This window comes from Clupea harengus, chromosome 20, assembly GCF_900700415.2.
Source record: "Clupea harengus chromosome 20, Ch_v2.0.2, whole genome shotgun sequence".
Lineage (NCBI taxonomy): Eukaryota > Metazoa > Chordata > Actinopteri > Clupeiformes > Clupeidae > Clupea > Clupea harengus.
The window spans coordinates 13,296,686-13,324,612 of NC_045171.1; the positions used below are offsets into that span (position 1 = coordinate 13,296,686).

Here is a 27,927-nt window from a genome sequence, read left to right on the forward strand (position 1 = left end):
CGGTGAGGTCTGTTTTCCCTTCTCTCTTGTAGAAGGAAACACACAGTAGGCTTCTTTAAAACTAGTTTAAAATAAACGAACATTGAGATATCGCAAATGGAATAAAAGTTTATCTTATCTTATCATGATATTGCCAGGTTGTCATAAACGTAGGCCTACCATCTGTGTATTTATCAATGCAGAACGAGACCTGTCTTCCGTTTTCCCTGCTCCGTTTCAGCGCTTTATGCTTCTACAGTTTCAACGATAAAAGGCTTGCAGCCAAACGAGATCATGCTTGGAATCGGTCTTGTTTGAAGAACCCACCGACGTAACCGTATTAAAGTAAAAGTATTGGTTTGGTTCCACTATTTGATGGAAGGAAACTGGTTTAAGTTGGAAACAACTGGTTTAATCTGTAGGCCATGTGTTGTATTATCCATCTTGTTGTATTATCTATCATGTAAAATCTTCATCTTAAAAGTGACTAGAAACAAAAGCTGTCAAATAAAAGTAGTAGTGTGGAAGTATAAAGTAGCATAAAATGGAAATACTCAAGTTAAGTACATGTACCTACTTGAGTAAATGTGCTTAGTTACTTCCCACCACTGCAGGTTATCATATTGGTTTATGCTCTGCAGGGACAGAACATGTACTGTAAACTGTCAATAAAGGGCCCAAAGCACAACAGCAGGAATTTAGAGGCCTCGAACGCACAGTACCACTAGGACCTATGTGCCAATTATACCATCACACCTTTACTATATCATTATTGTTTAAAATCCAGAAACTTTCAACTTTTTGATGAAAAAAATATCCCACCCATACTATAAGAATGCTTCCTTATAATTCTAAGATTCTACCAAAGTTTTTAGCAAGTCTATGACGTTTCATCAGGCCTGGAATGTGAGGTCTCACCCTTTGCCAGGCAGAGAGTGATGCAATCTGAATTATTTCTAATAAATTATTTGATGAATGCTCACAATGTCCCCGTTCTACGCTACAATGCATTGGTGAAAATGTATGAAGTGGGAATGGTAGCTTGACACCTTTTGTTTAGCTCAAATGGACCTTTACCCTGCGCACACCATTCGGCTTAAGACGATAAACAGTGAAGTGAAATATCTTTGCGTGTTGCAGCAGCTTGCAGCACCGCTTCCGAAAAAATTCCCATGAATCCTCAGGGCACTCAGGCTAACTCGGGATGTGGGTTCCATACACTTCTCGCAAACCATATAGTATAATTCAATAAGGTAAGTCGCACATAATGACATGCCACAGATCATCTATGAACATATAAACATCTTAGAAAATGTATTGTCTTCATTCCTCGTTTCCGACACACTGTTTTAATGCTGGAGTTCAGTCCGGCGCCATGTTTATTTGTTAGCCAGTTAGCGTTTCAGGCGGCTGATGTTTTCTTAGCTAGCCGCCTAGCTAACAAGCGCCGACTCAAACGCAAGATAGGTTATCCATCAAATAAAGAGATACGAACTTTAAATTACACGCTTGGGTTTTCAAATAGCGTCTTATCATAAAACTCCGGTGTTGTGTTAACGTCTTGGTAGGGATGCTAAGGGTACTATCAAACAGGCCCCGTTAAAGGTAACTGTTAGCCAGCTGAGCTAGTTAGTTGTTCTTGTGGTCTTTTAATGATTAGTTAGCTAGTTAGCCAGGTAGCCCAAATGAGTGATGAGCAAACACAGTTTACATTGTGGCGATCACCAACTGTAGTCTGTAAAATATCGTATATTAGCTGTTTGACAACCATGGGTTAGCTGTTGAATGTAAGCTACCTTTGTATACAATAGTCTTTCTGGAACTGAAGATGTCGATAATGAACAGTTTGCGAACAAAAGGTTGCAAACTGCTCACATCTTGTAATTTTATCTCTTCACTTGATACGTCAATTTTGCAACCTATCAGGGAGGGTGGAGATGAAACATGAGGGTAGATTTCTACGGTTGTCTTGATGCTGAGTCCAAACAGCACATGGGTAGCAAGGCCTACATGGTCCTTATATTTTTTGTTCACACTTTAGAATCAGTAATCTTGGTAAATACATCGTATCTAGTCGTGCCTCTTGGTGTAACAGGACAGATCCCAGCTTCACGATGTCGGAGCTGTTTATGGAATGCGAGGAGGAAGAACTGCAGCCATGGCAGAAGGCGATCCCAGAAATCAACTTGGTGGATGATGATGATGACGACGATGACGACGAACCCATCTTCGTTGGCGAGATCCAGAGCTCCAAGCCGGTCCACTCCAGGCCTAGTGCGTGTCTTTGTATTTTTATTGGCCCTTTTAAAACATAGAAATGTACAAAACATACTTAACCAGTCACTGTTGTGCAGATTATGCTCCGTTATCATCTCTCTTGTTTGGATGTGAGGCACATGTTAGTGATGCGTGCATTTTCCCCTACTTGGCTGTGTAAGAAGCTAGGGCATAGTGTTGGGCAGAGCAGAGCTATCTTTGAGTACCCCGAGAACGGGCAGAAATGTAAGGCTTTTTTTAGAGATGTAATCTCCTTTTGACGTCTCCCTCAGAAACCAAATGTCATGCAGCATTTAGACTGGCTCGATCTCTCTGTGGTTTTTCAGATGTTGGAATCCAGAGAGGGCAACAGAATCTTCCGCCGGGGCGTCTGAATGTGGGGTCCATGCCATTGCCTTCACAGAAGACTCCCCAGACTGCAGTAGCCAAACGGGGTCCATATGTAGCGCCACCCCAACTCACCAACAGGGTCGCCCCACCACCGTCCAACAACCCCACCCTCATACCCGCCGGCTCCACTCAGGGTGTGGGGCAGAATGCTGGTCGTCTTGGAAACACGGTCACTCCTCAGCCAATTATAATCAACAACCAGGTATACGTGAGTTGTTTTAAATACATTTGACTTTGACTATGAACTGGTCTCTGAGACTAGTCTTAGCACCGAACTGAACTGTTTTCTTTGCTTAGGGGCTGGGTCTGGTTAAGGTGATGTTCAGTGAGCAAATAGAAAGGCTGAACTTGACTTTCAGCGAACCATCTGTACTGTCTCTGTAGTAGGGTCTATTCATGAAAAGTGTTACCCAAGGTGCTAATAACAGCAAACTCTATTGGTAGAACAAGGTGCATGTAACCCTAAGGTCAGGGGTTCGGTACCCAGGAAGCACTGATACTGATGGACAAAAATAAAGACCTTTATCTGTACTGTGGCTATCTATCATGCCTTAGGGTATGCTATATGTGTGTAGTGACATTTGGGTTTTAAAAAGGGCTAGTCATTACCATAGTGGGTTTTGTTGTGTTCCCATATGAGTTTGACTGCTCTTGTTGGTGTCTACCTGCAGGAGTTGTGTGGAGGACAGAATAGCATATAGAGACATTGTGAAAGGATTGTCATTGAAGTGTGTAGTCTGCCCATGTTCGTCAGCGTTGTCTTGCATCTACATAGTTGTATGGTTCATTTGAAATGATGTGACTGGTTTTCACACGGGGCAGATCAGCGCAAGGCAGAGTCCTTTTCACAGGTTTAGTGATGGGGGTCTGTTATCTGGGAGGGAAATGGAATTTAATGTAAGCTCTGATGAGAAATTCATCCTGTGTGTGTGTGTGTGTGTGTGTGTGTGTGTGTGTGTTTGTTTGTTTGTTTATTTATGTACAGGGCTACATTGTATCATCTCCACAAATAACCAGTAGTGCGCCGTTCATTACCAGTTTTGGGTCGCAGTATCCACCTGGCACCTCTTTCACAGTCTTACCAGGTACGTCACCAGTAACCCACCACATCACTAGATGAACACAAAGGACGTGTTGGGACACTTACTAGTTGTTTTTTGCACCACTTAACAGCATAATGTTTTAAGTATGGCTTTCATGTGCTAGTAATACTGGTCTGTATCTCTGTGTTTCCTGAAACAAAGCAGGCACTTAAGAATAATGTTTGCATACGATGTCATTTGACTTGAGTTAGTTTGACTTGAAGGATGTTCAGTGAAACCTGATTGGTACTGGCCCAATGACATCACAGTTCCACCCACAGCAGTTTCAAAGTAGACTTTTGAATTTCTTCTTTGCATTAACTGCACTGGCGGTATGAGCACAGTAGGATGAGCACAGTAATATGAGTACAGTAGTATGCATAGCACTGTGAATGTTTGAGAATCCAGGCTCTGTATTAACTGCAGTCTGCATTAAAGACCGTATTTGTAACCTCCACAATTGACTGACATATCCTGTCCCCCCACCCCGACCCCGTCCACTCTCAGCTGGGCAGCCTCTCCTCCAGCAGGCACACACCCCACAACACATGCTGCCAGGGGGTGTGGTCCACCGACCCCAGGTTCAGTTTATCCAGAACAACGTGGTGACCCTGGCCAATGTGCAGGCCCCCCCAGAACTACTCTCTCAGCAGCCCCACCACCAGCACCAGCACCAGCACCAGCACCAGCACCAGCACCAGCACCAGCACCACCCCCCTGCTGCTGCCCTCCCCCACAGGGTCATGAACACCCCCCCCACACAGCCCAGACAGGACAGCTCGGCAGCCCTCTCCTCCATACAAAGCGTCAACAACAGAGGTAAAAGGCTGGTTTGGGTTTGGGTTGGCGGCATTACCCTGTGCGCACGTGTGTGTGTGTGTGTGTGTGTGTGTGTATGTACAATGACCTGCTAATCATACTAACTGAAATATGAAACGTTCAAGTCCACTATAGGAACTGTTAACTCTTAACAGTGGTTAGGGGGTCGGTTGGAGCTTGTTGGAAGTTGAGTGTGTGTGTGTGTGTGTGTGTGTGTGTGTGTGTGTGTGTGTGTGTGTGTGTGTTTGTTTACAATGAGGCCTGCCACTCATATTCCCACAGAATATCAGCGCCCCCTCTTGTGAATGTGTAGTGTTAGAGAAGGCAGAATGTGTGGCTGGTGGCCATGGAAACGTGCGTTCCAGAACTAAGGGGATGATTCTTTATCTCGGTGCTGTTGATTCCTTTCGCTCAGATAACGGAACAATGAAGCGGAACTTCCCGTCTGACGTGGACAACACGATGAAAAGACTCAAAGTCGACGCAGGTAAGAAATGTAGTGGAGTTCTTCTAACACGCTTGACATGGCTTGAACTTACCATAACTACCATGATTGAATAAGGTTCAAATTCCTCTATGTCTATATTAACCCTGCAAAAGATTATGTCTATGTGTTTGTCCATCCCCCAGAGGGATGACTGTGTATATGACATTGACCTCTCTATCTGTGTGTGTGTGTGTGTGTGTGATGTACGATGTACAGTAGGTGCTCTCCGGACGTCAGAGTTTGCAGAGAACGAGAGTCCTCCAAGGAGGCGGTGTCCAAGGTGCATGGGATCATATCCTGGGGAGGACTCTCTGAAGGGACACATGAGGGTATGTGTGTGTGTGTGTGTGTGTGTGTGTGTGTGTGTGTGTGTGTGTGTGTGTGTGTGTGCGCGCCCATGTGCCCAGGGGGAGGACAGATTCAAAGGACACTTTTCACTGCACCATTTTCAGTCTAAGAGTACAGCCTTTGTCGCTATGGTGAAGTGTGTATATGTGTCTCTTCTAATTAATAATCATCTGGATGCGTTTGTGTGTGATTTCTCAGTACTGCTGTCCTGACCTGCTGGAAAGTGTGTTTGCCACGAGCTCCCGGCAAGACAAGTCCACCACCCCGCTACGTGTGTATGACATGGACAAGGGCAAGCTGATCATGCTGGTCACAGACTTCTACTACGGACGCTGTGATGGAGACCAGCACCTGGAGCAGAAGACCAACACCACCTTTAAGTGCAACAGCTGCCTAAAGGTGCTCAAGAACAACATCAGGTGAGTGTATGTGTGTGTGTGTGAGAGAGAGAGAGAGAGAGAGAGAGGAGATCAACATCACCATCAAGAGAAAAAGCTTCCTGAAGGTGTTGAAGAATAGGTGGGGCCTCACCTCACTAATGGAGAAGAAGAACAGCAGGTGAGGGAAAGGGTGGTGCCTTTGTGACTTGAAAAGACTTGTCTTCCTTTCAGTGCATTAATGCAGGCTTGGTAGAGCACCCCCCACCCACCCCCCAAGTTGTCTTCTGGTATAGTGTGTTACTGCAGTACCTGAGACCCCCGCCCCCTGTCTCCGTGTCGGCCTCAGATAGATGGTGTGAAGAGAGCCCCCCCTCCCCGTGTCCCTGCGGAGCCCGGATGAGTAATGGCGTGTGGTTTGTGTGGCGTTAGAGCGGCTGCCGGTGATTAGGCAAGCAGGGTTGGGGCGCGCGGAGCAGCGAAAACGCCTCGGTAAGCTCCTTTTAATGTGCCGTCGCGTTCGCACACAACCCAAAACCTCACCGAGCCTGCCGACGGGGTCACGCTTTCAGACGCGTAAAAATCCCTATTAGGGGAGCTGAGGCTGCAGAACGGGGCGCTGAAAAATGGGGCGTCGGGCGGGGGGGGGGGGGGGGGGGTGGGGGGGGGGGCAGTTCGGGTGTGGAAAGGGAAGGTGTGTGGGGTGAGGCGTCATTAAGAAGCAGCAGAGAGGCGAGTGTAATTGCAGGTATTATAATGGCCATTATGCATGTTTAGGAAAGTGAGGGGTCAAGAGGGGCGACACTAATTTCTTTTTTGATTAAAACCTTCGGGGAGCTGAGTTGCAGCCTTTTGGTTTTAAGTGCGTGTGTGTGTGTGTGTTGTTTTTAAAGCCACACTGTTCAAAGAAGTGTGTGTTATAAATGAGTTATAAAAAGGTGTTGTAATGAAGTAGTATAGTTCTTTCAGTAATTGTGTTAATTGATCACTTCATTTCCCAGTTTCATGTGTGTTTAGTTTTCTCTCTCTATCACTGTAGATGTAGCGAGGGAGAGAGGAAGGTTAGGAGAGAATAATGAGCTGCGCCATTTTCCATCCACTAAAACATGGCTGACTGTAATCGTGTGTGTGTGTGTGCGTGTGCGTGTGTGTGTGTGTCGTGTGACGAAATTCAACACAAAAGCACACACACACACACACACACACACACACACACACACACACACACACACACACACACACACACACAGCATGTGAAACCTCATAGAAAAAGGCCAGGGCCTCCAGGTCTCTATTTTAAGCAACTTTTTTGACATTTGTAAGGCGGCAGGTTACTGGAGGTGAACAGCAATGGCTTCTGAGCTGGATGTGGTTGTGGTCTCTGCTCTGCTCTGTTATGTTCTGGAATTGCGTGCGCTCTACACATCAAAGCTCAGCTGTCAAGCAACGGCAGTTAGGTTACGTTGCGAGTGAAACTCTGTCTGCCTCCAACTTCTTCTTCACCATCATCATCATCATCATCATCTCCATCACCCCTCTCAGGCCCCCCCAGGCCTGTGACTGCTTGAGTCAGACTGCCTGCTCTGATGCAGATATAGAGGGCTGTGGAGGAACTGTGTCTATTTGTGGTTGTGCTGCTGTGTCTGGTTTCCATTGTCTTATTTTTGGCCCACAGCTTCCCAACTTATTACTCCTTAGTGTTCTTTGGGAAATATTTTCCTGATGTCAACAATTCTTTCTTTTCTATACTTTTTCTTTTCCTTTCCCTCTCTCTCTCTCTCTCTCTCTCTCTCCCTCTCCCTCTCAGGTTTATGAACCACATGAAGCATCATCTGGAGCTGGAGAAGCAGAACAGTGAGAGCTGGGAGAGTCACACCACATGCCAACACTGCTACCGGCAGTACAGCACGCCCTTCCAGCTGCAGTGCCACATAGAGAGCGCCCACAGCCCTTACGAATCTACCAGTAAGACACACACACACACACACACACACACACACCAGTAGTGCTAACGCCAGTACAGTACATCTTTCCAACTACACTCCACATCAAGAGTTCCCAAAGCCTCTACAAGTTTACCAGCAAAAATGCTACATACACACACACACACACACAAACACAAACACACAAACACACTCTCTCCTGTCTGTAAATTGATCCTGGCTGAGTGTTCCTTTTCCATTCCCAGTAGGAAAGAGTGAGTGTTTCTGCTCTTGGATTGTGGATGAGAGTGTGACCTAAAATCAGAAGTAGAAGGAACTGTCAGGCTCGTTTGTTCTGCTTCTCACGTTGTTTGTGTTTTCTTCTGTTGTTTGTGTTTGTGTGTTTGTCTGTTTGTTTGTTTGTTTGTTTGTTTTGTAAAGCTAACTGTAAGATATGTGAGCTGGCTTTTGAGACGGAGCAAGTGCTGCTGGAACACATGAAAGATAATCACAAGCCGGGGGAGATGCCCTACGCCTGTCAGGTAACACACACACACACACACACACACACACACACACACACACACACACACACACAGCTCTTCCCTCTCTGCTTTCTGTCAAAGACTTAGTTACTCAGTGGCTTCCTGGTTATCTGCCCTAAAAAGCAGCTGTTTGTCATGAGTTCTATCCGATGCCTCCCCTTATGTCTCCCCTCATGTTCACCATTATTATACTGATGGCCTTTCTAGGGCCAGAGGAGTGTGCAGAATGGAGCTTTGTTTGCATGGGCGGAGGATATTGGCCTGTTTTTAGAACGAATGCTGATCTAGGTTTACCTCGCGCAGGTGTGTAACTACCGCTCGTCGTTCTTCTCCGACGTGGAGACGCACTTCCGCAGCGTCCACGAGAACACCAAGGACCTGCTGTGTCCCTTCTGCCTGAAGGTGCTGCGCAGCGGACACATGTACATGCAACACTACATGAGACACCAGGTGAGGGGACACACCTGTCCACACTCAACACACCTGTCCACACTCAACACACGTGTCCACACTCAACACACCTGTCAACACTCAACACATGTGTCCACGCTCAACACACCTGTCCATACTCAACACACCTGTCCACACTCAACACTACATGAGACACCTGGTGAGGGGACACACCTGTCCACACTCAACACACCTGTCAATACTCAACGCACCTGTCCACACTCAACACTACATGAGACACCAGGTGAGGGGACACACCTGTCCACACTCAACACACCTGTCCACACTCAACACAGTAGGGCCCTCGTGTCCACGCTCAACACATTCCGTAACCGTGGTGTCAGTTATCCGTGGTGTACAGCAGCCCGAAAAAATGTGAAGTGGAAAATTCCAAAACGAAACGGTTCTAAAGTTCTAAATTTGGCGCTACTCTGAGTAGCCTCGCCGCCCCGCCGTGCTTAATACGTGACTCGTGTCTTTAAGCGCATCTCATTTCTCATGTATGTCTGTCCTTGATTCCTCCTTCCTCGTTCCATTTCTTCCTCGTTTCCTTCATGTTTTTTTTTATAAAATGGTGGGGTTGGACTCATAAGCTGCACGTAAGATACACTTTTACCTGTGGTACCAAGTCAGGGGTCACACCTGTAAATTGGACACCAGGTGAGGGACACACCTGTACCTAAGACACCAGGTTAGGGGACATGTCTGTGTATAAGATACCAGGTGAGGAGACAACGGTACATAAAACTCTAGGGCAGTAGACACACCTGTCCAAAAGACCCCAGGTGAGTGGACAGAGGGACATAAGGCACCAGGTGCCAGCTGTACAGGTAAATCCCACACCAGGTGAGCAGACGCACACACAGACACACACACACACACACACACACACACATATGCATACTCTGCACTGCTGTTCTGCTGGGCACAGGTGCAGGCTTACTCTCCTCTGTAGACCGGACTGCTAACCTGAAAGGAGAATGAATGAATGTGAGGAGATGAGAAGAGAAGTAGATGAGGTGGAGGTGGTGCTGGGGGGTGGCAGGTGCCTGACCATCCGTCTTTCTCCCGCTCGCGTTTCGGGGGTCAGAAGCTCGGGACCCGCGTCCTCTCGCAGTCAGCAGAAAACAGCAGCGCTTACTTGCTCTCTCTCTCGGCCCCCGTCGGCTCCTTCGCTCGTTCTTCCTGGCTCTCGAGCGGCGAGCGGGGATTGATTCGCCTGTCTGCCGAACACCTTGGTGCCATACATAACAGCCTGACAGCACTAGCTGCCTCCCCTCACCCTAAAAGCCTCCCTCTGCCTGGCAACAACACACGGGTAAAGGAAGAGGAAGGCGCGCCATCCTCCAGGGGCCGTACGCACTTGGGAAATGATACACACCCCAAAGTTAGTAAATCAGCTTGAACGATTGGTGCGATTAGGCTGTTCAGGTAACGCAATCGAGCCAAAGCTGTGTGCAATCGGCAAACATGGAGTCGACGAGTGCGCGAAAGTTCAATACATTTTAGGAAATTAAAGGTGTTGTACTGTAAAAGGCCCGCACTTGAGCGTGAAATTGAAAGACATGTAACTTTGGATTTTAATTGAGTTGTTTTGGCATTAAATAACGTGTGTTAGTGCTGTTGTTTTCTCATGAAAAAACAACAAGTGAAAGCTAAGCTATTATCCCGCACAGCTGCAGAGAGACAGAGAGCTAGGACAGTCAGCGAAGATGCATCTGTGTTGTCTCCGTGTACCCTGAAAGACGTGTGGTTGCGTTTGCACTGGTGCACGTGTCCCGAAGTCATGCGGATGTTTTGATTTATTCTGCAGAAAAAAGGGATCCATCGCTGTGGGAAGTGTCGACTGAACTTCCTTACATACAAGGAGAAAGTGGAACACAAGACCCACTTCCATCGCACTTACAGGAAACCCAAAAGCCTGGAAGGGCTTCCTCCCGGAACCAAGGTACGGCCCACTTCAGCTGCCATCACTAATTAACCACCAGCTTTGGATTCACAGCATCATTTTTCATTGTAATGTTGAACTGAAACATGACAAGGGATTAACACTTTAATCCAAAAATAAATGACAAAACAATATAAAATCCAGACATATATAATAAGACAATAGTATAGAATAAAAACAATAAAGGCAGTGATTATAACTGCGTAACTTTGCTTCCTCTTGTATGTAGGCAGGGGAGTGAGAATATGTTCAATAGGTGATCCTTTTTTAATCTGGCAGTTTAATAAATGTTCCTTAATGAATGTTCCTGAGTTTGCTATGGTTCTGGTTCCTTTCTCAGGTGACTATTCGGGCCTCCCTGGCCGGTGGGTCTCCCACCTCCCCCAGCAAGTCCAGTATCAGTGTAATTCCAAACAGTCCAGCAGCCAAATCGGCGGGTCGGTCGCCTAACAGCACGGGCCGGGGCAAACCGCCCAGCACCCAGAACGCCGCGCAGTCTGCAAAGAGCAAGAAAGAGCGCAACAAACCACCGGACCACCGGAATTTCTATCTTAGGAACTTCAGGTACTCATCAGCCTCCTGTGTCTGTTCTAAATACGAATTAACTAAATACATCTCAGGAACTTCCAGTACCTGAATTTCCCTAACGGGATTAATAAAAGTGTATCTATCTATCTACCTCTAGTGGTCCTGCCAATTAATGTAAATACATTTTTTTTTTTTTTTTTTTTTTTTTACAAATCAAATCAAATCAAATCAAATCAAACTTTATTTGTACGGCGCATTTCATACAAGGAAGTAACACAATGCGCCTCACAGTAGGAAAGAAAAGGGGGGGGGGGGGGGGGGTTACACTTGTATAAAACACACAGATTTTCAAGAGATAAATGAATAAAATAAAATAAACGTACTAACCGCACTGGCACCGTAAAGGACTACTCAGCACGGTCATCGTCAAACTAAGCTGCTGGGGGGGGGGGGGGGGGGGGGGGGGGGTTACAAACACTTGTAAAGAGACACAGATAAGTAAATAAATAAATAAATGTTACATTAATGTTAAATAAATACATTTTACAAGTTACAAAACACTTATAAAAAGACACAGATTTTGCCAGAGATAAATGAACAGGAAATTACGTACTAACCGCACTGGCACCATAAAGGACTGCTCAGCACAGTTATCGTCAAACTAAGAGACAGCTGCTGGGGGGGGGGGTACAAATACTTGAAAAGAGACAGAAATAAGTAAATAAATAAATGTTCCATAAATGTTAAATACATTTTACAGTGAGTGATAAGCGAGATCAAAGAGGTATGTCTTAAGTGCATGTTTAAAGGTTTCAACCGTTTCGGCCATTCTTAGGTATTCTGGCAGAGTGTTCCAAAGGTTGGGGGCATAGAAACTAAAAGCTGCTTCCCCATGTCTCTTTGTCCTGGCTTTTGGAACTGTTAGAAGTTCAGTGCCAGAGGACCTCAGGGATCTACTGGGTGTGTACCTTGAGAGCATGTCTGTTATATATTCAGGTGCATGACTATGGAGTGATTTATAGACTAGTAGGAGAACCTTGAAATCTATTCTAAAACTAACAGGTAGCCAGTGCAGTGATTTTAATACTGGTGTGATGTGCGCTCTCCGTCTTGTTTTAGTGAGGACTCGCGCTGCTGCATTCTGTATTGTTTGTAGTTGACTAATGGCAAACATAGTTTGTAAATCTTCATTAAATGTGTGAATGAAATCTATTAAATATGAACTTCAGGTGTTTCTGTCTTCCCTCTGCTAGATGAGTAGATATATGTTTTCAGAGACAAATGGGCACAGACAGATATACTTTCAGCAAAGTTAAGTATCACTGCACGAAATGCATTGAAATGTGCTTTGGATGTATCTGACTGTGAATTTATCTTCCACAGTGTAGTTAGCTCAGGGTGGCTAGTTCACAAGCCCTTGAAGCTCCTTGCACCATCCGTTTAATCTTGCTTTTTTGTTCTGGTTGTGCAAAATAAACTCCATCAACTGAAATACAGGATTTGTAGGCCCTTGTGCTTCATCCTAAAGGTAGCTGTGTTTGTTATTTGCCCTCCAGGCCCCCACAGGGGATGGTCAGCTGTATGGAGTGCTCTGATGTGGTGAAGGACTTCTACGATCACTACCCTCTGCTCCTCTCGTGCGGGTCCTGCAAGTACAAGACGTGCTGCCGCCGAGCCTACAGACACCACATGACCAGGTGTGCACTGATCTCTATGGCGACCTTGGCTGCGTTTCCCGAAAGCAACCACCTTGGTAACCGTGGAGAGAGAATGTTCAGAATGAAGTCTCTCAATCATTTAACTACGTTAGTTGTTTCTTCGACACCTTTGGGAAACGCACCCTTGGACAGCAGCTGCTCAATCTGAGCCAGATGCTCACGACCAGGTGTGCACTGATCTCTCTACTGGCCTCAGTCTGAGTCAGATTCGGCCCAGATCCTGCCCTGATCCGGCCCAGAGGCTGCGTCTAAGGCACCACAGCCAGTAATTGGTTTCGTCCTTAGTCCTGAGTTAACCTTCTGTCCTTGCTTTTCTTCTTCAGATATCATGGCTCTGGGACGAAAGACCGAATTCGGACCAGTAAAAGGAAGCAAGGCATTTTACGGTTGGTCTACGCACAGCTTTTCTTTTCTTTCTTCTGTGAACTAACTGGGGTGTCTAGAGGTGCGATATGGATAATAACCATCATTATCAAGAGGTTACATCAATATGAAGTTTATTTAGAGATTGTGCTTATTAAGGGCGTATATGCCTTTATCCAGACATAGAAAGTCCACTGCATACACAGAATGGTTTACTGTGCCTGATTCTGTATCATGTCTGTGCTTCACAACAAGCGTTTTGGTTTTAAAGATTTCCTGAATTTGTTTTAAATTGAATTCTAATTCAATACAAATGTGAATTTGATGTCTTGATGATATGCTGTTCAAACCTCATTGCAGGGGCCTGACTCTGGTGTGCCTAAACTGTGACTTCCTGGCTGGCGCCACAGGAAGTGACCTCATGAGCAAGCATTTGGTTGACAGGCCGACCCACGTATGTCAGGTGATCCTGGAGCAAAGCAGCCAGCCAGAGGAACACCATGGTATGAGACACGTGTTGGAAAAACAAGAACAAAATACAGTCATCAAAATGAAAGTATATAATCAAACAAAGATATTAACCGAGTTTAGAACTAAAACTGCTTTTTTTCCCCTTTTGTAGATTCTGTTTCTGACAAAACCAGCCTGGAAAGGCAAGTGCAGCACCTTTTTGATGCTCACACAAAGTTTACTGTTGTTTCTTTTCTTTTTTTTCTTTCTGATCATATCTCACTGGTGCTTCAGTGGCTATTTAAGGGCTCTGTCTGATGTTAGCGCCTGGATGAGGTTCTCACAGAGTAGATCTATCAGGAAAACGCACACACACATACAGGATATTTATGTCGGGGGTACACTTTGGGTTACAGTGTGTGTGAAGTGCCGGGCATTGTTTTTCTCTTAAGATGTGTGTTTGCATAGCGGCAGTGTTTGGTGAGAAGCACGGCGGAGAAGCCTCTTGGGACATTTCCCTTCCGGTAGTCAGCTAGTGCGCTCTCCCTGGCACACAGGCAGGGCACTCTGACCTTAAGGACCATGCCTGCGTAAAACCCATATAACTCTGACCCTTCAGGAATATGCCTGCGTAAAACACATTTAACACATCAAGCTAAAATTCAGGCGTTATGCATCAACAACGGCAATGCTTTACGCCCAAAACAAACACCAGACATGCTCAAGCGCAGCATCTCTACAAGTTTGCCCTAAATACACGATTGTGTCTTCCTCAAACACTTTGTTTTTGTTGTAAAATACCGAAATGCACAAAGAACCTTGTGGGTCGTCGAACATGGTCTATTTATAGGCTGTGTGTAGAGTTAGATGGAACGTGTGTGTGTGTGATCTGGAGGTCGCTGACCTGTGAATTGTTCCAGTGATATCACTTCCAGTGAAAAATCATCAGCCGCATTCTGCCTCCATTAGTCCTAATTGAGTTGCATATTAAGTGGATGTTCTGGGCGACCTGCGTAAGTGGGGAGTGGACTCCGGCTTGTAATTAAGGCGGGATGCGCGTCTTAATGAACGACGAGCCGAGAGGACGGGTCGTGGAGAGTCACATGAAAGTTGTTAAAGGAAGAGGCTCTAATTGGTTTGGCTGGTTTTCTGTCCTAATGGAGTAGGCTAGTCCTCTGAGGCCCAGCACCATGGCAAACCCACACCAGAGACACAGAAGAGCTTGTTCGCCCATTTATTTCACTCACAGTTTTTTTGCATACGTTTTTGGAACGGTGAACTGTCTGTATCTATTATTGGGATCTTGTCCTCTAGTGGTTGTTCTCGGATTATTCCGATTTTGCACTTTTTAGTAAACATTCTAGAGAACACAAGGAGACATCAGCAATCAGCCTTAGTGGGTTGCTGTTGTGGGGGTATTTTTACTATAGTTAATAATGTTATTGTTGTCTCACTGTTGTCACTCTACTCAATATTTTTATCAGACGTTTTGTAGGTTGCTTTGGACAAAAACGTCTGTTAAATACTTTAGCTTAACTTAAACTTTAAGTTCTGCTAGGCAGCCCTGTTCACTCCTCTTTCTTGCTCTCTTTCTCTCTGTCTCTCTCTCTCTGTCTGTCTGTCTCTATATCTCTCTCTGTCTCTCATTATCTGTCTGTCTCTCTGTCTGTCCTTAGATGTGACCTCCCCGATGTCCAGCCTGCCAAAGTAGAGGATGAGAGCCACACTGTGGTGCCAGGCGAAACGGTCAGACAGGAAGAGGGTGCGCTTGGGGAGGAGAACACAGCGACTGGGGAGGACGCGCCCTCAGACCCGACCCCGCCTTCACCGGTCTCTGTAGACGCTGCCTGCGAGGAGCAGGGCGAGGAGGCGCAAGTGCAAGAGGCCACACATCCGGAGCAGGAAAAGGAGCCGCCTTTGGAGGAGCAGGCGGTTGTGGAACCTGAGGTGCCCGTGGAACCGGGAAAGGTTGTAGAACTGGAGACAGCGGGAGAAATTGAGACAGCTTTGGAACCGGAGGTAGACACAGAACCTGAAGCGACTGCGGAACAGCCGCAGAACGCAGCAGACAACCTCGAAGAGGTAGGCGGAGTTTCGCTGGAACCGCTCACACCCTCCAAAGTTCTGGAACATGAGGTCACTGAGATGCTGCCGGCGTCGGCCAATGAGAGTGCTGATGCACCAACGGGACCTTTAGAAACCCTCACTGCGTAGGAACAGACAACGACGGATGTTTATCTCTGCGGATCATCTTTTTGTTTATCGAAGAGTGTTGTCTCTGAAAGACTGCTGCTGAAGTGGAAAATGGCTGACTGTTTTTAAAATTAAATCATCCTCCACCTTGTTCAAAGACAACATTCATATGTAATTGTCAGCAGTCAGTTAAGACTGACAAAAAAACTGTTTAAGATGAGGAACCCCTGGATCCTCCTAAACTTCCCTTACCTGCCTCATTGTGTAATCATGGATGAGAATTACTGGCTTTTGTTACATTTCCCTTTTTAAAATAAAATCGTGTAATGTCGCAGACGTTGACATTTTGTTTCAGATTTGGTTTGGCTCATTTGTCTCTGAATGTGACGCTCTTCCTAGCCTTGGCCTGGATGTAGGAGCTATGCTCCTGTGCATCATGAAGACTTCTGTTAAAGGTAGAGTCTGTGATTCTTCACAAAGGTTGTTGAAATTTGAGCTCAACAGCCAATGAAATTACATCCCTCCCTTCTGTGCCCCTAAAGCAACGTGTTGATTGGCTGGAATTGTTTATGGAGCACGCACAAAGAATGGACAGCTAGAGAACCGAGACAAAAAGAGTAATTTCATTAGAATCGCTGTCTCAGGCATGTAATGTAAAATCTGGCCCAGGATATCTGACCTTTTGACCTTCGTGTCCCTGTCCTCAATCTGCAAGGGAAACGAGGATGTAAATCTTCCGAGTCCCATCTTGGACCTTGTTGCATTCTGGCCCTGGTGTCTCTGTAAAGGAAAATATATTGGACTTTTTTCCGATGGGAAATCCTCTAAGCTGCAGGCTAATAGTTCAGAAACAAAATGGGACTTTCCTCTCCACACCTGACTGTTTACTGTTTCTCGTCGTGTATGCCTGCAGAGAGGTGGTTTGGTTTTTAAAGGGATCAACTGAACTTTTTTTTTTCTTGGGGATTGGACAAAAGAAATAAAAGCAAATAAACAAAATAAAACAAAACAAAACCTCTTTCCATGTAAAAAGAACCTTACAGATAAAGTTCCTGGTGCTGAAATGTGGAACCGTTATCATCAAAGAACCCACAGAGAAGCTTTTTCTATGAGTGTTTGATTTTATTCCAGTGTTGGATGTAAAGCTCATATGTCTTTCATACAGTATGTCGCTCCAACCCGACACACAGACTTAAGATGCAAGGGGAGGTCACCTAATGTCTTTCCAGCAAAAAATAAACTTTGATAAGATCAAGATTTCTGTCCTGTCATTTTTGTCACTGAAAATCCTTCAATGTTGGTCACCAAGAAGCGTAGTTGTCCCTGTTCATGTGGTTTGCAAACACTTTTTTTTTTGCATTCTGCATGTGAATTTGATCCTTTTTACTGAATGTGATGTAAAAATATAAGAGCAATTAGGTTTGCTTTTTTTTCTCTGCAGGCCTCTGGAAAGACCATCTCTCTCACTCTGGCCATGCCGGAGATGTGGGATGATTATTTTCCCAGCTCAAGGAAAAAGACATCTTTGGACTATTGTTAATGCATGGCAGTGGAAACGGGGGAATTATTTTCACAGAGAAACAGAAGGCCAGTTTATGTCGGAGAGCTTGAGCTTTTATACTAAAGGAACAACATTCTTTCTCCAGTTACACCAGCCTTTTAAAAAGTAAATGTGTTTTCCAACACTTTACAGATTAGGGACTTGAGATGACTGAGGGACTGAGATGTCTGTAAGTGTTTTGGGAAATTACTATGGCAGTGGTGTGCGCTGATGAGATTTTTTCCCTCCGAAATGACTGGAAACTGAGAGGGGTCAGTTCGATGGAAATCAAATGATTATAGCGCCATCTTCTGTTCACTATGTTCTCCTACAGCCTGGCCAACAATAACAAGTAGGCCACATCAAGCACAACATTTAAACTGCTGTTCCATTCAAAAGAATGATTTAAGTTCATGCAACAGTAATGCATATAGTAACACATACTGGAGGAAAAGATGGAAGGTAATAAATACCCTAATAAAATATGAATACGAAATAATACAATTTGACCCAAGACAGACAGGTTTTCTTGTATAAGGGAATATATAAAGCGCTGTTTAAATAAAATTGAATTGAATATTTGGGAATTTAGGCATGTGTAAGAACAACAGAAAGGTGATGTTTAACACTGACTGATACATGTGTTTCTCTCCTTGACTTTGTGTGTTTGAGTGTGTGTGTGTGTGTAAATAGAGTGTTGTGTAGTGCTGATCCAGTGGGGGGACATGGCGCTTGAGGGACAACAGTGACACGAGTTAAAACTGGTAAACAAGCCACAGATAAATCTCATTCTTTGACAAGTGAGGAGGGGAGTGCGTTGCTCGCAGCCAGTCCCCGCGCAGACAACAGACAAAGAGTCGACAGGAGGAGTGGGGAGGGCATAGACTGACTGAGCCGCCTTGGCCTAAAAATAAACTGTGACGGCGTGACAGAGCTACAAGTACAAGTGCCCTCCCAAAGCTCCTTGCTATTTGCCCTCTGTGTGTTTGACTTGCTTTTCCTGTCTGCCACAGTGCCATTGTTCTGTTGTCTTAGAAACGCTACGGAATACGAGTTCCGTTTTTCTCTACAGAGAGGCATTCTGTGTTTATGGCACTTGAGTGTGTGTTTGATTTACATTCACTGATATGAAATAATTTGCTGTATTGAGCCCGTTTCTTCTCTTTTCCTAATCTGTGTACCCACATACATACTTAAATCATATAAACATAGAGTGACTGCATGAATACTTGGCTTGTACAACTAGAACTTGAAAGATTCAGTGTACTTCCATCTCTTCATTCATTCATCTATTTAGAAAGAAACTAAACACAGACAACAATTGGGCAACTTGACTTTTTTGACCAGTGTTTTTCCCAATAGACTATAAAATCACCCAAACTCAGTATTCCATAAATGCCATCAAGCACCAACATGCATAATGAAGAAGAAATCAGACAATGCTTGTGTCTCGTCTCACCCCTAATCCTTGACTGTCCCTTGGCAATCATCAATTAAACAATGATTGTGATTATTTGTAATGTGATGATTTGATGATGATGTTGATAATAATCAGTACAAAATACAAATAATGCATATACAGTACATAAAACCAAATTTCCAACACCATCTAAAAGGTTGCATTACTGTACATATAAGAATTTCCAACACCATCTAAAATGTTGCATTAATGTACAATGCAATGAGAAGTCTGCTTAACAGAGCATGTTTACTCAAGAAAGGAGGGCACAATGTAAATTTGTGAGAGATACAATGATCCATCTCAAGATCAGAGATGAAAACATTACCCTTATCCCTGCGCCAGTCTGTCATTCTAGGCTGTGCTGTTTGAAGCGTCACTGAGGACTTCCTTGGGGGGGGGGGTTATGGCATCAGAAATGACGTTCTAGAAGCCTCCGGCGTTCAGCTGGAGTCGTCACTGTCATGAGCCTCACCTTTCCTCTGCATATGTGTACCCGCTCTTACTAATAACGCACGCTGGGACCTACCTACACATCCTGAAAGTCAGCCATTGTCTTAGGATGACAAGCAGGGTGGTCTGAGACCCTGGCAGGTATCATCTCGGAAATGTTGAAAAGACCTCTCTCCGGCACAAGGAACACACAGACTAGGAAATAATGGAATACATTAATATGAAATGAAAGCCTAAACAGAAATAACTAGTGCCCCTGTGGCGGGTATATTTGGCAAGCGTTGATATTGAAACTCCCAGCATGCCGTGCGAGTGCGAGAGTGTTGTTCTGTTCATTTGTAGTGTTCTGTTCTGGAAAATGCGGTTCATGTCTCCCTTTTGTCTCTGATGTTAGTGTGTGTGATGTTTATCATTCCGTCTGTGTGTTATGCTGATTTAAGTCTGTGGTAGTTCATTGTGTTAGTTTAGAGTTATACTGTATGTCCACCATCAGTGTTAGTGTCATGGTGAAGTAAGACCTGCCGTCCGATTGACTCACGGAGTCCTGTATGTCTTTCCCAGTTGAAGGAAAGACAAAAAGAACCTGTCCCGCTACGTTGGTGCCAGGAGTGGGTTCCTAAAGATGACGACGCCACAGGAGATCGAAGAGCTCATCACTCAAAGCAGATTTTTTGGTGAGACTACCAGATGCCGTGTCCCCGCCAGGGCCACCCCACTAGGACCTGGGGCTGTGGTGTGCTCGCCCCTTTTTGACATTTTACTTGTGTTTCAATGCACAAGACAGTAAACCTACAAATTATGAGATTCAGTCATTGAATAGACAGAGAGAAAAAAAAGAGAATATCAGAGGTTGGGTGAATGTCATGCACTAGTTTCTGTAAACCTAAACTTCAACTCGATCCCAATGGCTTTCAAGTGTTTTTTTTTATACTTGAATTACTTTTACACGTACACAAGGTTACACACACAAAGAAAATAATCCATTGCCCGCTCCCGCTACCTTAGCAGGCCAATAACATCTTGAAAGACTCCTTTCACCCAGGCCGCCACCAATTTACTCTCCTGTAAAAACTTTCTGTATTTATTGTAAAGCACCTCAGGGAAGTACTGTTGATGTATTTATTGTTCCTCAGGGAAGTACTTTAATCTATACCACCGCACTTTGTTAAACTCTTAATATTTATATATATTTAAGCTATTCGCACTGTTTTTAGATAGTTGTAATATTGTTGTGTTATATGTTGTTGTTGTGTTATATGTTGTCCCTCGTCGCACCTACACGCGGATTTTCTATTCTAACCATACGCTTTCTCTCCCACTCTCGCTTTATCTCTGCCAGTCCATCACACAAAGAGCAGAGGTCGTTGCTCCGCCCTACACGTTTTGATTGGTCGATCGTTGGAAAAAATAACTCCTTACTGTCCAATTAAATTGGACATTGTTTCAGAGTCAAAAGGCGCTAAGTATCCTAGACAACAGTATTGTAAACAAATTAAATCGAATGGCATGATTGTGTTTTCAGATCTATGAAGAAACCACACACTTTTAGTTGCCAGGCTGCTTTTTCGGAAATAGTTTATTTTACTGAACTTCGGCTTCTATCCAGCCGAAGCTTGCTGGCGACATTTCAGCGAACAGCATGGTGAATTCATTTTAAGTATTAACAGCACACTTTGAATGAAGTGATGTGAATGTTAATTAGCGTAAGTTAGCTAACAGTGGGTATCGGAACTATCTTTTCGATAGCTGGCTAGCTTGTAACATCGCTCTGTGTGTGATAGCAAGCTAGAGTTTGTTCATTGTGGTTTGTCAGATAACGACAGAGCTTTACGAACGTCTAAGGTAGATCATTAGAATCCCTGTGTATTATTCATATATCGTACAAGTTAGCAAGCATACTATATTCAAGGTTATCCTAGTAGGCCTACGCAGCAGACAATCATCAGCCGTCAGGTGCTCATGGCTTCAGTGTTCCATGCTTAAAGTAACACTATGCAACAATTTGACACCTTTTGAGGTATGGTTTTATAGGACACTAGTTTTGGTACCATCCTCAAATTCATTTTGATAGCATATGGTCATGTGAAGGGCAGATATACATCTGTGTCTTTCCCACTAGCCATCCAGGATATACCCTATGAAGTTCTGTGTAACGGGCTGGAATACTCTGCAAAAATGAAAGAAAAGCTTTCACAGCATGACATTGCCAGCTATACTGCCAAAAGACACCAGTTAGTGTCTGTCTAGGCAAGCTTCTAGCAGTGTTAGCTGGGCTGTTGGTAGTGTTTGCAAGGGTTTTGCATGCCTTTTAGGTAGTTAGCTTGCTAATTTTGGAACAGAACTCCTTATTGCTGCTTTAAGTAAGCCATTGTCTTGAACTGAGTACAAAATTCATTGATTGCATATCAGATGAACAGTGGTTGATGACGGCTACCTGGGTGATACTTATTTACAAAACCTTAAGGTGGTGTAAGAAGCAAAACTGCTTCTTGACATGCAGTAGCCTAATTATATAATTTTGGTCATTAGAAATATTTTATTTCGTAATAGTGTATGAGATGTGGATTCTTTTTCTCGGGTGTTTAGCATTTAGTCATTTCCTTTTAATGCATTTATTATAAAAACCGTAATTAATACAACAAGAGGGCCTGAAACAGAGAAACAAGAATAATATATAGTACACAGAAGAACTACTGTACTTTTATCATGCCTTCAGAATTACATATTTGCAAGCATCTATCACTTTAATTTTTAGTGACAAAAACTAGGCCTACTTGTAGCAGCTCTCTGTAATTTGGTTAGAAGGTTGAGGGCTGTAGCTGAGGAGGTATATTTTCCACTCAGGCGTCCATGAGTCAGCGTCGGAACATGACGCACAGCCAGCAGCAGCGCCTGGTCATGGAGCACCGGCGGCAGGAGGATCGGCGGCAGGACCAGACGAAACTTCTCGCGCAGGAGCGGCAGATGCAGGCTAGTCTGCTCAACGAGCAGCGCATCGAGGAGACGAGGCACCAGCGCACGCTGCAGAACGAGCAGCACGAGAGGCAAATCCAGGAGGCTCTCTTCAAAGTAAGCACCAGGAAGTGGCTCCTGGCTTACAAAAGACCAGGCGGCGGAATTGCCATGGTGTGACTGTACCTATGAACTCGAGTTAAACCAAATTTGCTGAGCTGAAATGATGATTCTTTTTTCTGCTTCTGAATGGGATGGAGGAATTGTGTTTTTGTGACTACACTTGTGTGAAAAATAGTATTAAGTGTTAAGGAAGTAGTGATCAAGTGAGTTTGTTTACCTTTGCACACAGGCAGAGGATGAGCGTATCCTGAGGGACAAGCAGCTGGAACAGGAGGAGAGGATGGCTAAAGAGCTGGCTCGCATCAGCCATGAGAAACTCAGAGACGAGAAGATGAGACAATACGTCAAGGAGAACAGGTGAGATTTGGGTTCACTGGGGGGAGATATAAGGCAGAAGTGACATGCTGGGGCATTTGACCTGACCATGGCGCATTCTCTCTCACTCAAACACACACACACACACACACACACACACACACACACACACCTCTGGCTTTCTCTCTGCAGCATTGAGTTGCGTGAGCTGGAGTCGAAGCTGAAGTCGGCGTACCTGAACAGGGAGCGAGCTGCACAGATTGCTGAGAAGGAAGCCATGAGATATGAGACAATGGTAAGGGCTCATATATAATCATGTAGAGGAAAGGGAGCCATGAGATATGAGACAATGGTAAGGGCTAATATATAATCATGTAGAGGAAAGTGTTTTGAAGCAGGCAGATGATGCATGTGCTCCCTGATTGGCCATCACCTGAGTAGTGTTATGTCCCTCAGGCATACACAGTATCTACAAACCTTTAACATATGTGTATGTGTGTTCACGCTTTCTCCTTGTGTTTGTAAACCCATGTATGTGTGCTTGTGTATGTTAAAATGTGTATCTATGGTGTGTGTATGTTCATGTATGTGTGTGTCCTTATGTGAATGTGTTCATACGTATGTGTGTGTGTGTGTGTGTGTGTGTATATGTATGTTCATATATGTGTGTGTTTGTATGTGTGTGTGTCTGTATGTTCATGTCCATATGTGTGTGTGTGTGTGTGTGTGTTTGTTTGTATGTGTGCATGTACATATGTGTGTGTGTGTTCATGCGCGCGCGCGTGTGTGTGTGTGTGTGTGTGTGTGTGTGTGTGTGTATTCATGTGTATGTTTGCGACATTAGCGCCGGGACGCGGAGACGGTGCGGGAGATGAAGAGCCAGCACGAGCGCGCCTCCGTGGAGCAGGACAGGGTGGCGCAGCAGCGCTCTGAGGAGGGGCAGCGCTACAAGGAGGATCTGCAGCTGCAGCTGCAGGAGAAGGAGCTGAAAAGCCAGCACGCCTACGAGGAGTTCCTCAAGGACAAGCTCATGGTGGACGAGATCGTCAGGCGCATCTACGAGGAGGACCAGAAGTAAGTAGCTCACACACACACCTGGGCCTGACTTCAGGCAGCAGACACTTTTATCCAAAGCCACTCATAAAATAGTAGTTACATAATTTACGTAAAACATTGACAATGACAGCTATGTCATTATTCCGTACTGTATGGGACATATAACACTCAGAAGGTCTAATCTGTTATGATATACATTCACTACATTGAGGAGTTCAAGTGTGTGGACATATACATGTGTGTGTGTGTGTGTGTGTGTGTGTGAGAGAGAGAGATCATAGCTGTCAGTGGTCTCCTCTGTTAGGGAGCGTGAGTTGCGTATGCAGAAGGTGGTGGCCATGCAGGGCTACATAGAGGAGTTTAAGCAGCAGCAGGCGGAGTGGCGGCGCCTGGAGAGGGAGAAGCTAGAGGAGGAGAACCGGCGCCTCCTAGAGTACGCCTCCCACCAGCAGCGCAAGGAGGAGGACCGCATGGCCAAAGTTCAGGAGAGGGAGCAGGCCAAGGAGAGCATGCATAGGATGGTAAGAGAACACCACCCAACACACACACACACACACTCCAACCACACACACACATATTCCAACCACACACACACACACACTCCAACCAGACACACTGGCTGGGGTGTGTTCTTAACTGGCAACCCACTCGAAAGACACAAGATACATCACTGTGATTGCATCACATTTATGTGATATATCATACACTCCCATGTGTTACTCATGTCCATTTAAACACATTTATGTGATATACCATACACTCCTAGCTTCTAGCTTTGACTTATTCGGACTGTAGGTAAGTCCTCCTGATGGACACATACTTGTCATGGATTCTGAGTAAAAATGTAGAGCACATGACTGAATTTTACTGTAACAGGAAGGGGATAATTTGGAATGAGATGTTACATGCTGTGAGAATGTTGTCTCCCTGTAAGTAACTCATTGTTGTGTGTGTGTGTGTGTGTGGTAGCTCACAGAGAAGATTCAGATGGAGCGCCAGCAGCAGGAGGAGATGGAGCGCGTCAGAGAGGAGCTCTACCTGGAGGAGCAGGCTGAGGCCGCCAGGAAGAAAGAGATTGTAAGAAACCGCACCTCTAACCCAAACACACACATAACACACACCTGTAGTTTAAAACTACACCTCACCAAAACACACACCTGTAGTTTAAAACCGCACATCTCACCAAAACACACACATTACACACACCTGTAGTTTAAAACTGCACCTCACCAAAACACACACATTACACACACACCTGTAGTTTAAAACTGCACCCCTCACCAAAACACACACATTACACACACCTGTAGTTTTAAACCGCACCTCTCACCAAAACACACACATTACACACACCTGTAGTTTAAAAAAATGGAGTTCTTACCTTCACCTGTCTTAATAACCTGCTCCCCGTCATACATGCACATTTGCACTAATCACCTGTCTTAATACCTGTTACCTGTCTGAACAACTCACCTGTTGTGATCTCATGTGGGAACTGCTCACCTGTCATAACTGCTGAGCTAACCGGTCTTCATACCTGTGATCTTAATTGCTCAGCTGTCGTAACTGATTACCTGTCTTCATACCTGTGATCTTAATTGCTTAGCTGTCGTAACTGATTACCGGTCTTCATACCTGTGATCTTAATTGCTTAGCTGTCGTAACTGATTACCTGTCTGCATACCTGTGATCTTAATAGCTTACCTGTCTTCCTACGAGTAAAACTGTCAGCAGTCACCTGTCCTAATTGCTTACCTTTCTCACCTGTCACCTGTCTCAACTGCTTACCATTCTTAATTTCTGTAACCTGTCACCTTAACACCTTAATCCTAACTGCATACATGTCATCACCTGTTTGTATTCTGTCCCCGTTGTGTGTGTGTGTCTGTGTGTCTGTGTGTATGTGTGTGTGTGTGTGTGTGTGTAGGAGGACATGGAGAAGCGCATCCGTCAGCGTCTGGAGATGCAGCGCACCTTCCAGGAGCAGATGGCGTTCCAACGCATGCGTAAGGAGGCGGAGCGGCAGGAGGAGGAGACCTTCCGCCAGGTGATGATGGCCAAGTTCGCCGAGGACGACCGCATCGAGCAGATGAACGCCCAGCGGCGCCGCATGAAACAGCAGGAACACAAGAGAGCCGTGGAGGAACTGATGGAGGATCGCCGCCTGCAGTACCAGGCTGACAAGGTCAGAGAGTGTGTGTGTGTGTTTGTGTGTGGTTATGGGTATCTGTTTATGGGTGCTATGGTTGGGTAGTGGTACATGTATGCCTATATAAGTCACATCTGCTTAATACTGGACCTTAACCTTTAGTGTGTGTCTGTGTGTGCTGAATGCAGAGGGGGTTGGGCACATATGTATTAACTTGTTTGCATATATTTGTATATAAACTGTGTTTGTGTGTGTGTGTGTGTGTGTGTGTGTGTGTGTGTGTGTGTGCTGCAGGAGCACGAGGCAGATGAGCGGGCCGTGGATCAGGCGAGGGAGGATGCGCGTAGACAGATCATCGAGGAGGAGAGGCAGAGACTCCTCAAACAGCACGCCACCAAGCTGCTGGGCTACCTGCCCAAGGTGAGACCTTCTGACCTCCCGATAGTGATACATGGGCAGGAAGTGTGTAGGCCCAAGAGGTGGGAATCGCTAGGAATCTTACTGTTCAATTCAGTGATTGTGGAGTTTGGGCTCAATGAGATGACAATTCTTTGTTATACTGTAGTTTTGTTACATTTTGAGAGATGTTTTACTCTATAACCAGTCAGAAACAACAAGCCATAAATAGAAAGCTCAAACATTTTAATGCCTCAATGCTATATTGCTTACTTCTTGTAACTCATGTATGTTGCTTTTAGCTGTTGTTCATTTTTTTTTTTTTTTTTACTTTTACTATTTGTTGCTTGAACTTTTGTTGCTTTTATGTTTTTTATTCTTTTTAATCTCTTATTCTATTAATTTATTTGTGTTTATTTTTATTGTCAACTGATTCACCTTGACTACAAAATGCTACAACTCCTGTTGTTTTTAAATGCGCTGTATAAATAGTGACTTGTGACTTGACTAGACATTGAAATCTATTCATGTTGCTATCATTGTGCTCTGTCATGGTGTGAAGTGCTATTATGGCAGACAAGCGCATACACACATCAAGTGTGCAAACATCACAATCCTTAACCGAACTGCACCGGCAAAGGGTATTTATTGGTTATTTATTATAAATGCAAGCCCATTCATGAAGCGAAGTGCTAACGTTTTCTGATTCCTTCACCAGGGTATCTTCAGAGAGGATGACATGGAACACTTTGATGAGGATTTCAAGAGTAACTTCCAGAAACGGCAGGCGGACATCTTCTCTGACGAGGGCTGGGAGGCGGACGACCAATAAGCACTTCTCATATTCCACCACTAGATAGCAGTCATGTGCAAACGAGATATTTTGTGCTGTTTTTTTAAGTAGACTCATTACAATTCATCTTTTTTACCATGTGAATGTGTGCATTTTGCTCCTTTTTAAATTATGGAGTGCATAAGCATTTTTGCAATGAATGCAGGTAACTTCAAATTGCAAATAAATAAGTTTAAATAAAGATTAATTTAAAATTCCTATTAGTTTAACATGCCTTCTTCCACGTAGTATAATTCAGAGACCAGGGTCTGTTGGTTTCCCTCATGTCATTTTTTTTTCGTTATTATAGTTTCTGTAATATTTTCCAGTACATCTGGTGTAAAGGCCATAAGGAGTTCCAGTGAATGAGCGGTGGGGTGTAATAAAACCGAACTGGATCTTAAAGCAGGAGTGTGTAGGCAGCTGGACGTTAAATGGTTATGTGTCCTTCTCCTGAACCCTACAGTTGCTTATTACCTGTGGAAATGCACAACCCTAGCTTGTGTAAGAGAGGGTTTAACAAGGGTGGAGTCATCCTTCCACACACACACAGATCCACATATAACATGTGTTATAACTACTGTAAATATGCATATGACCTATATAACATATACATTAAAACACTACCTTTTCACACTTATACACAGTCCACTGTGATGGTTGCACCAGGGGCACCTGCTTGGCTGATTAGGCCCAAATACCGGCACCTTCTCAAGGCCCAAGCCAGGCCCCAAACTAGGCCCTGGCACTAAGCCCGAAGCTAAGTACATAGCTTG

At 44.7% G+C, this 27,927-nt stretch overlaps 2 protein-coding genes across 3 annotated transcripts; both read left to right on the forward strand.

The window, feature by feature from the left end:
• The first annotated feature begins 1,122 nt into the window (after nucleotides 1–1,122).
• Nucleotides 1,123–17,131, forward strand: znf280d (zinc finger protein 280D). Of its 2 annotated transcripts, none has more exons than XM_042710798.1 (18): nucleotides 1,123–1,232; nucleotides 2,075–2,253; nucleotides 2,583–2,854; nucleotides 3,632–3,731; nucleotides 4,236–4,547; nucleotides 4,963–5,034; nucleotides 5,251–5,363; nucleotides 5,581–5,801; nucleotides 7,567–7,724; nucleotides 8,123–8,223; nucleotides 8,530–8,676; nucleotides 10,490–10,624; nucleotides 10,965–11,188; nucleotides 12,709–12,849; nucleotides 13,194–13,256; nucleotides 13,594–13,736; nucleotides 13,856–13,886; nucleotides 15,360–17,131. In XM_042710798.1, the coding sequence occupies exons 2-18, from the start codon at nucleotides 2,094–2,096 to the stop codon at nucleotides 15,895–15,897; spliced, it is 2,931 nt and encodes a 976-aa protein (XP_042566732.1). In that variant the 5' UTR covers nucleotides 1,123–1,232; nucleotides 2,075–2,093; the 3' UTR covers nucleotides 15,898–17,131. The 2 variants fall into 2 exon arrangements, with proteins under 2 accessions (XP_042566732.1, XP_012674846.2); XM_012819392.2 differs by having other exon boundaries at nucleotides 2,583–2,848.
• A 3,659-nt stretch (nucleotides 17,132–20,790) lies between these two features.
• mns1 (meiosis-specific nuclear structural 1) lies at nucleotides 20,791–27,791 on the forward strand. Its single transcript, XM_012819460.3, has 10 exons — nucleotides 20,791–20,970; nucleotides 22,173–22,397; nucleotides 22,633–22,760; nucleotides 22,911–23,013; nucleotides 23,563–23,792; nucleotides 24,079–24,295; nucleotides 24,744–24,851; nucleotides 25,702–25,959; nucleotides 26,218–26,343; nucleotides 27,038–27,791. Exons 1-10 carry the CDS (start codon nucleotides 20,968–20,970, stop codon nucleotides 27,149–27,151), a joined length of 1,512 nt encoding a protein of 503 aa, XP_012674914.1. The 5' UTR covers nucleotides 20,791–20,967; the 3' UTR covers nucleotides 27,152–27,791.
• Nucleotides 27,792–27,927: the final 136 nt, after the last annotated feature.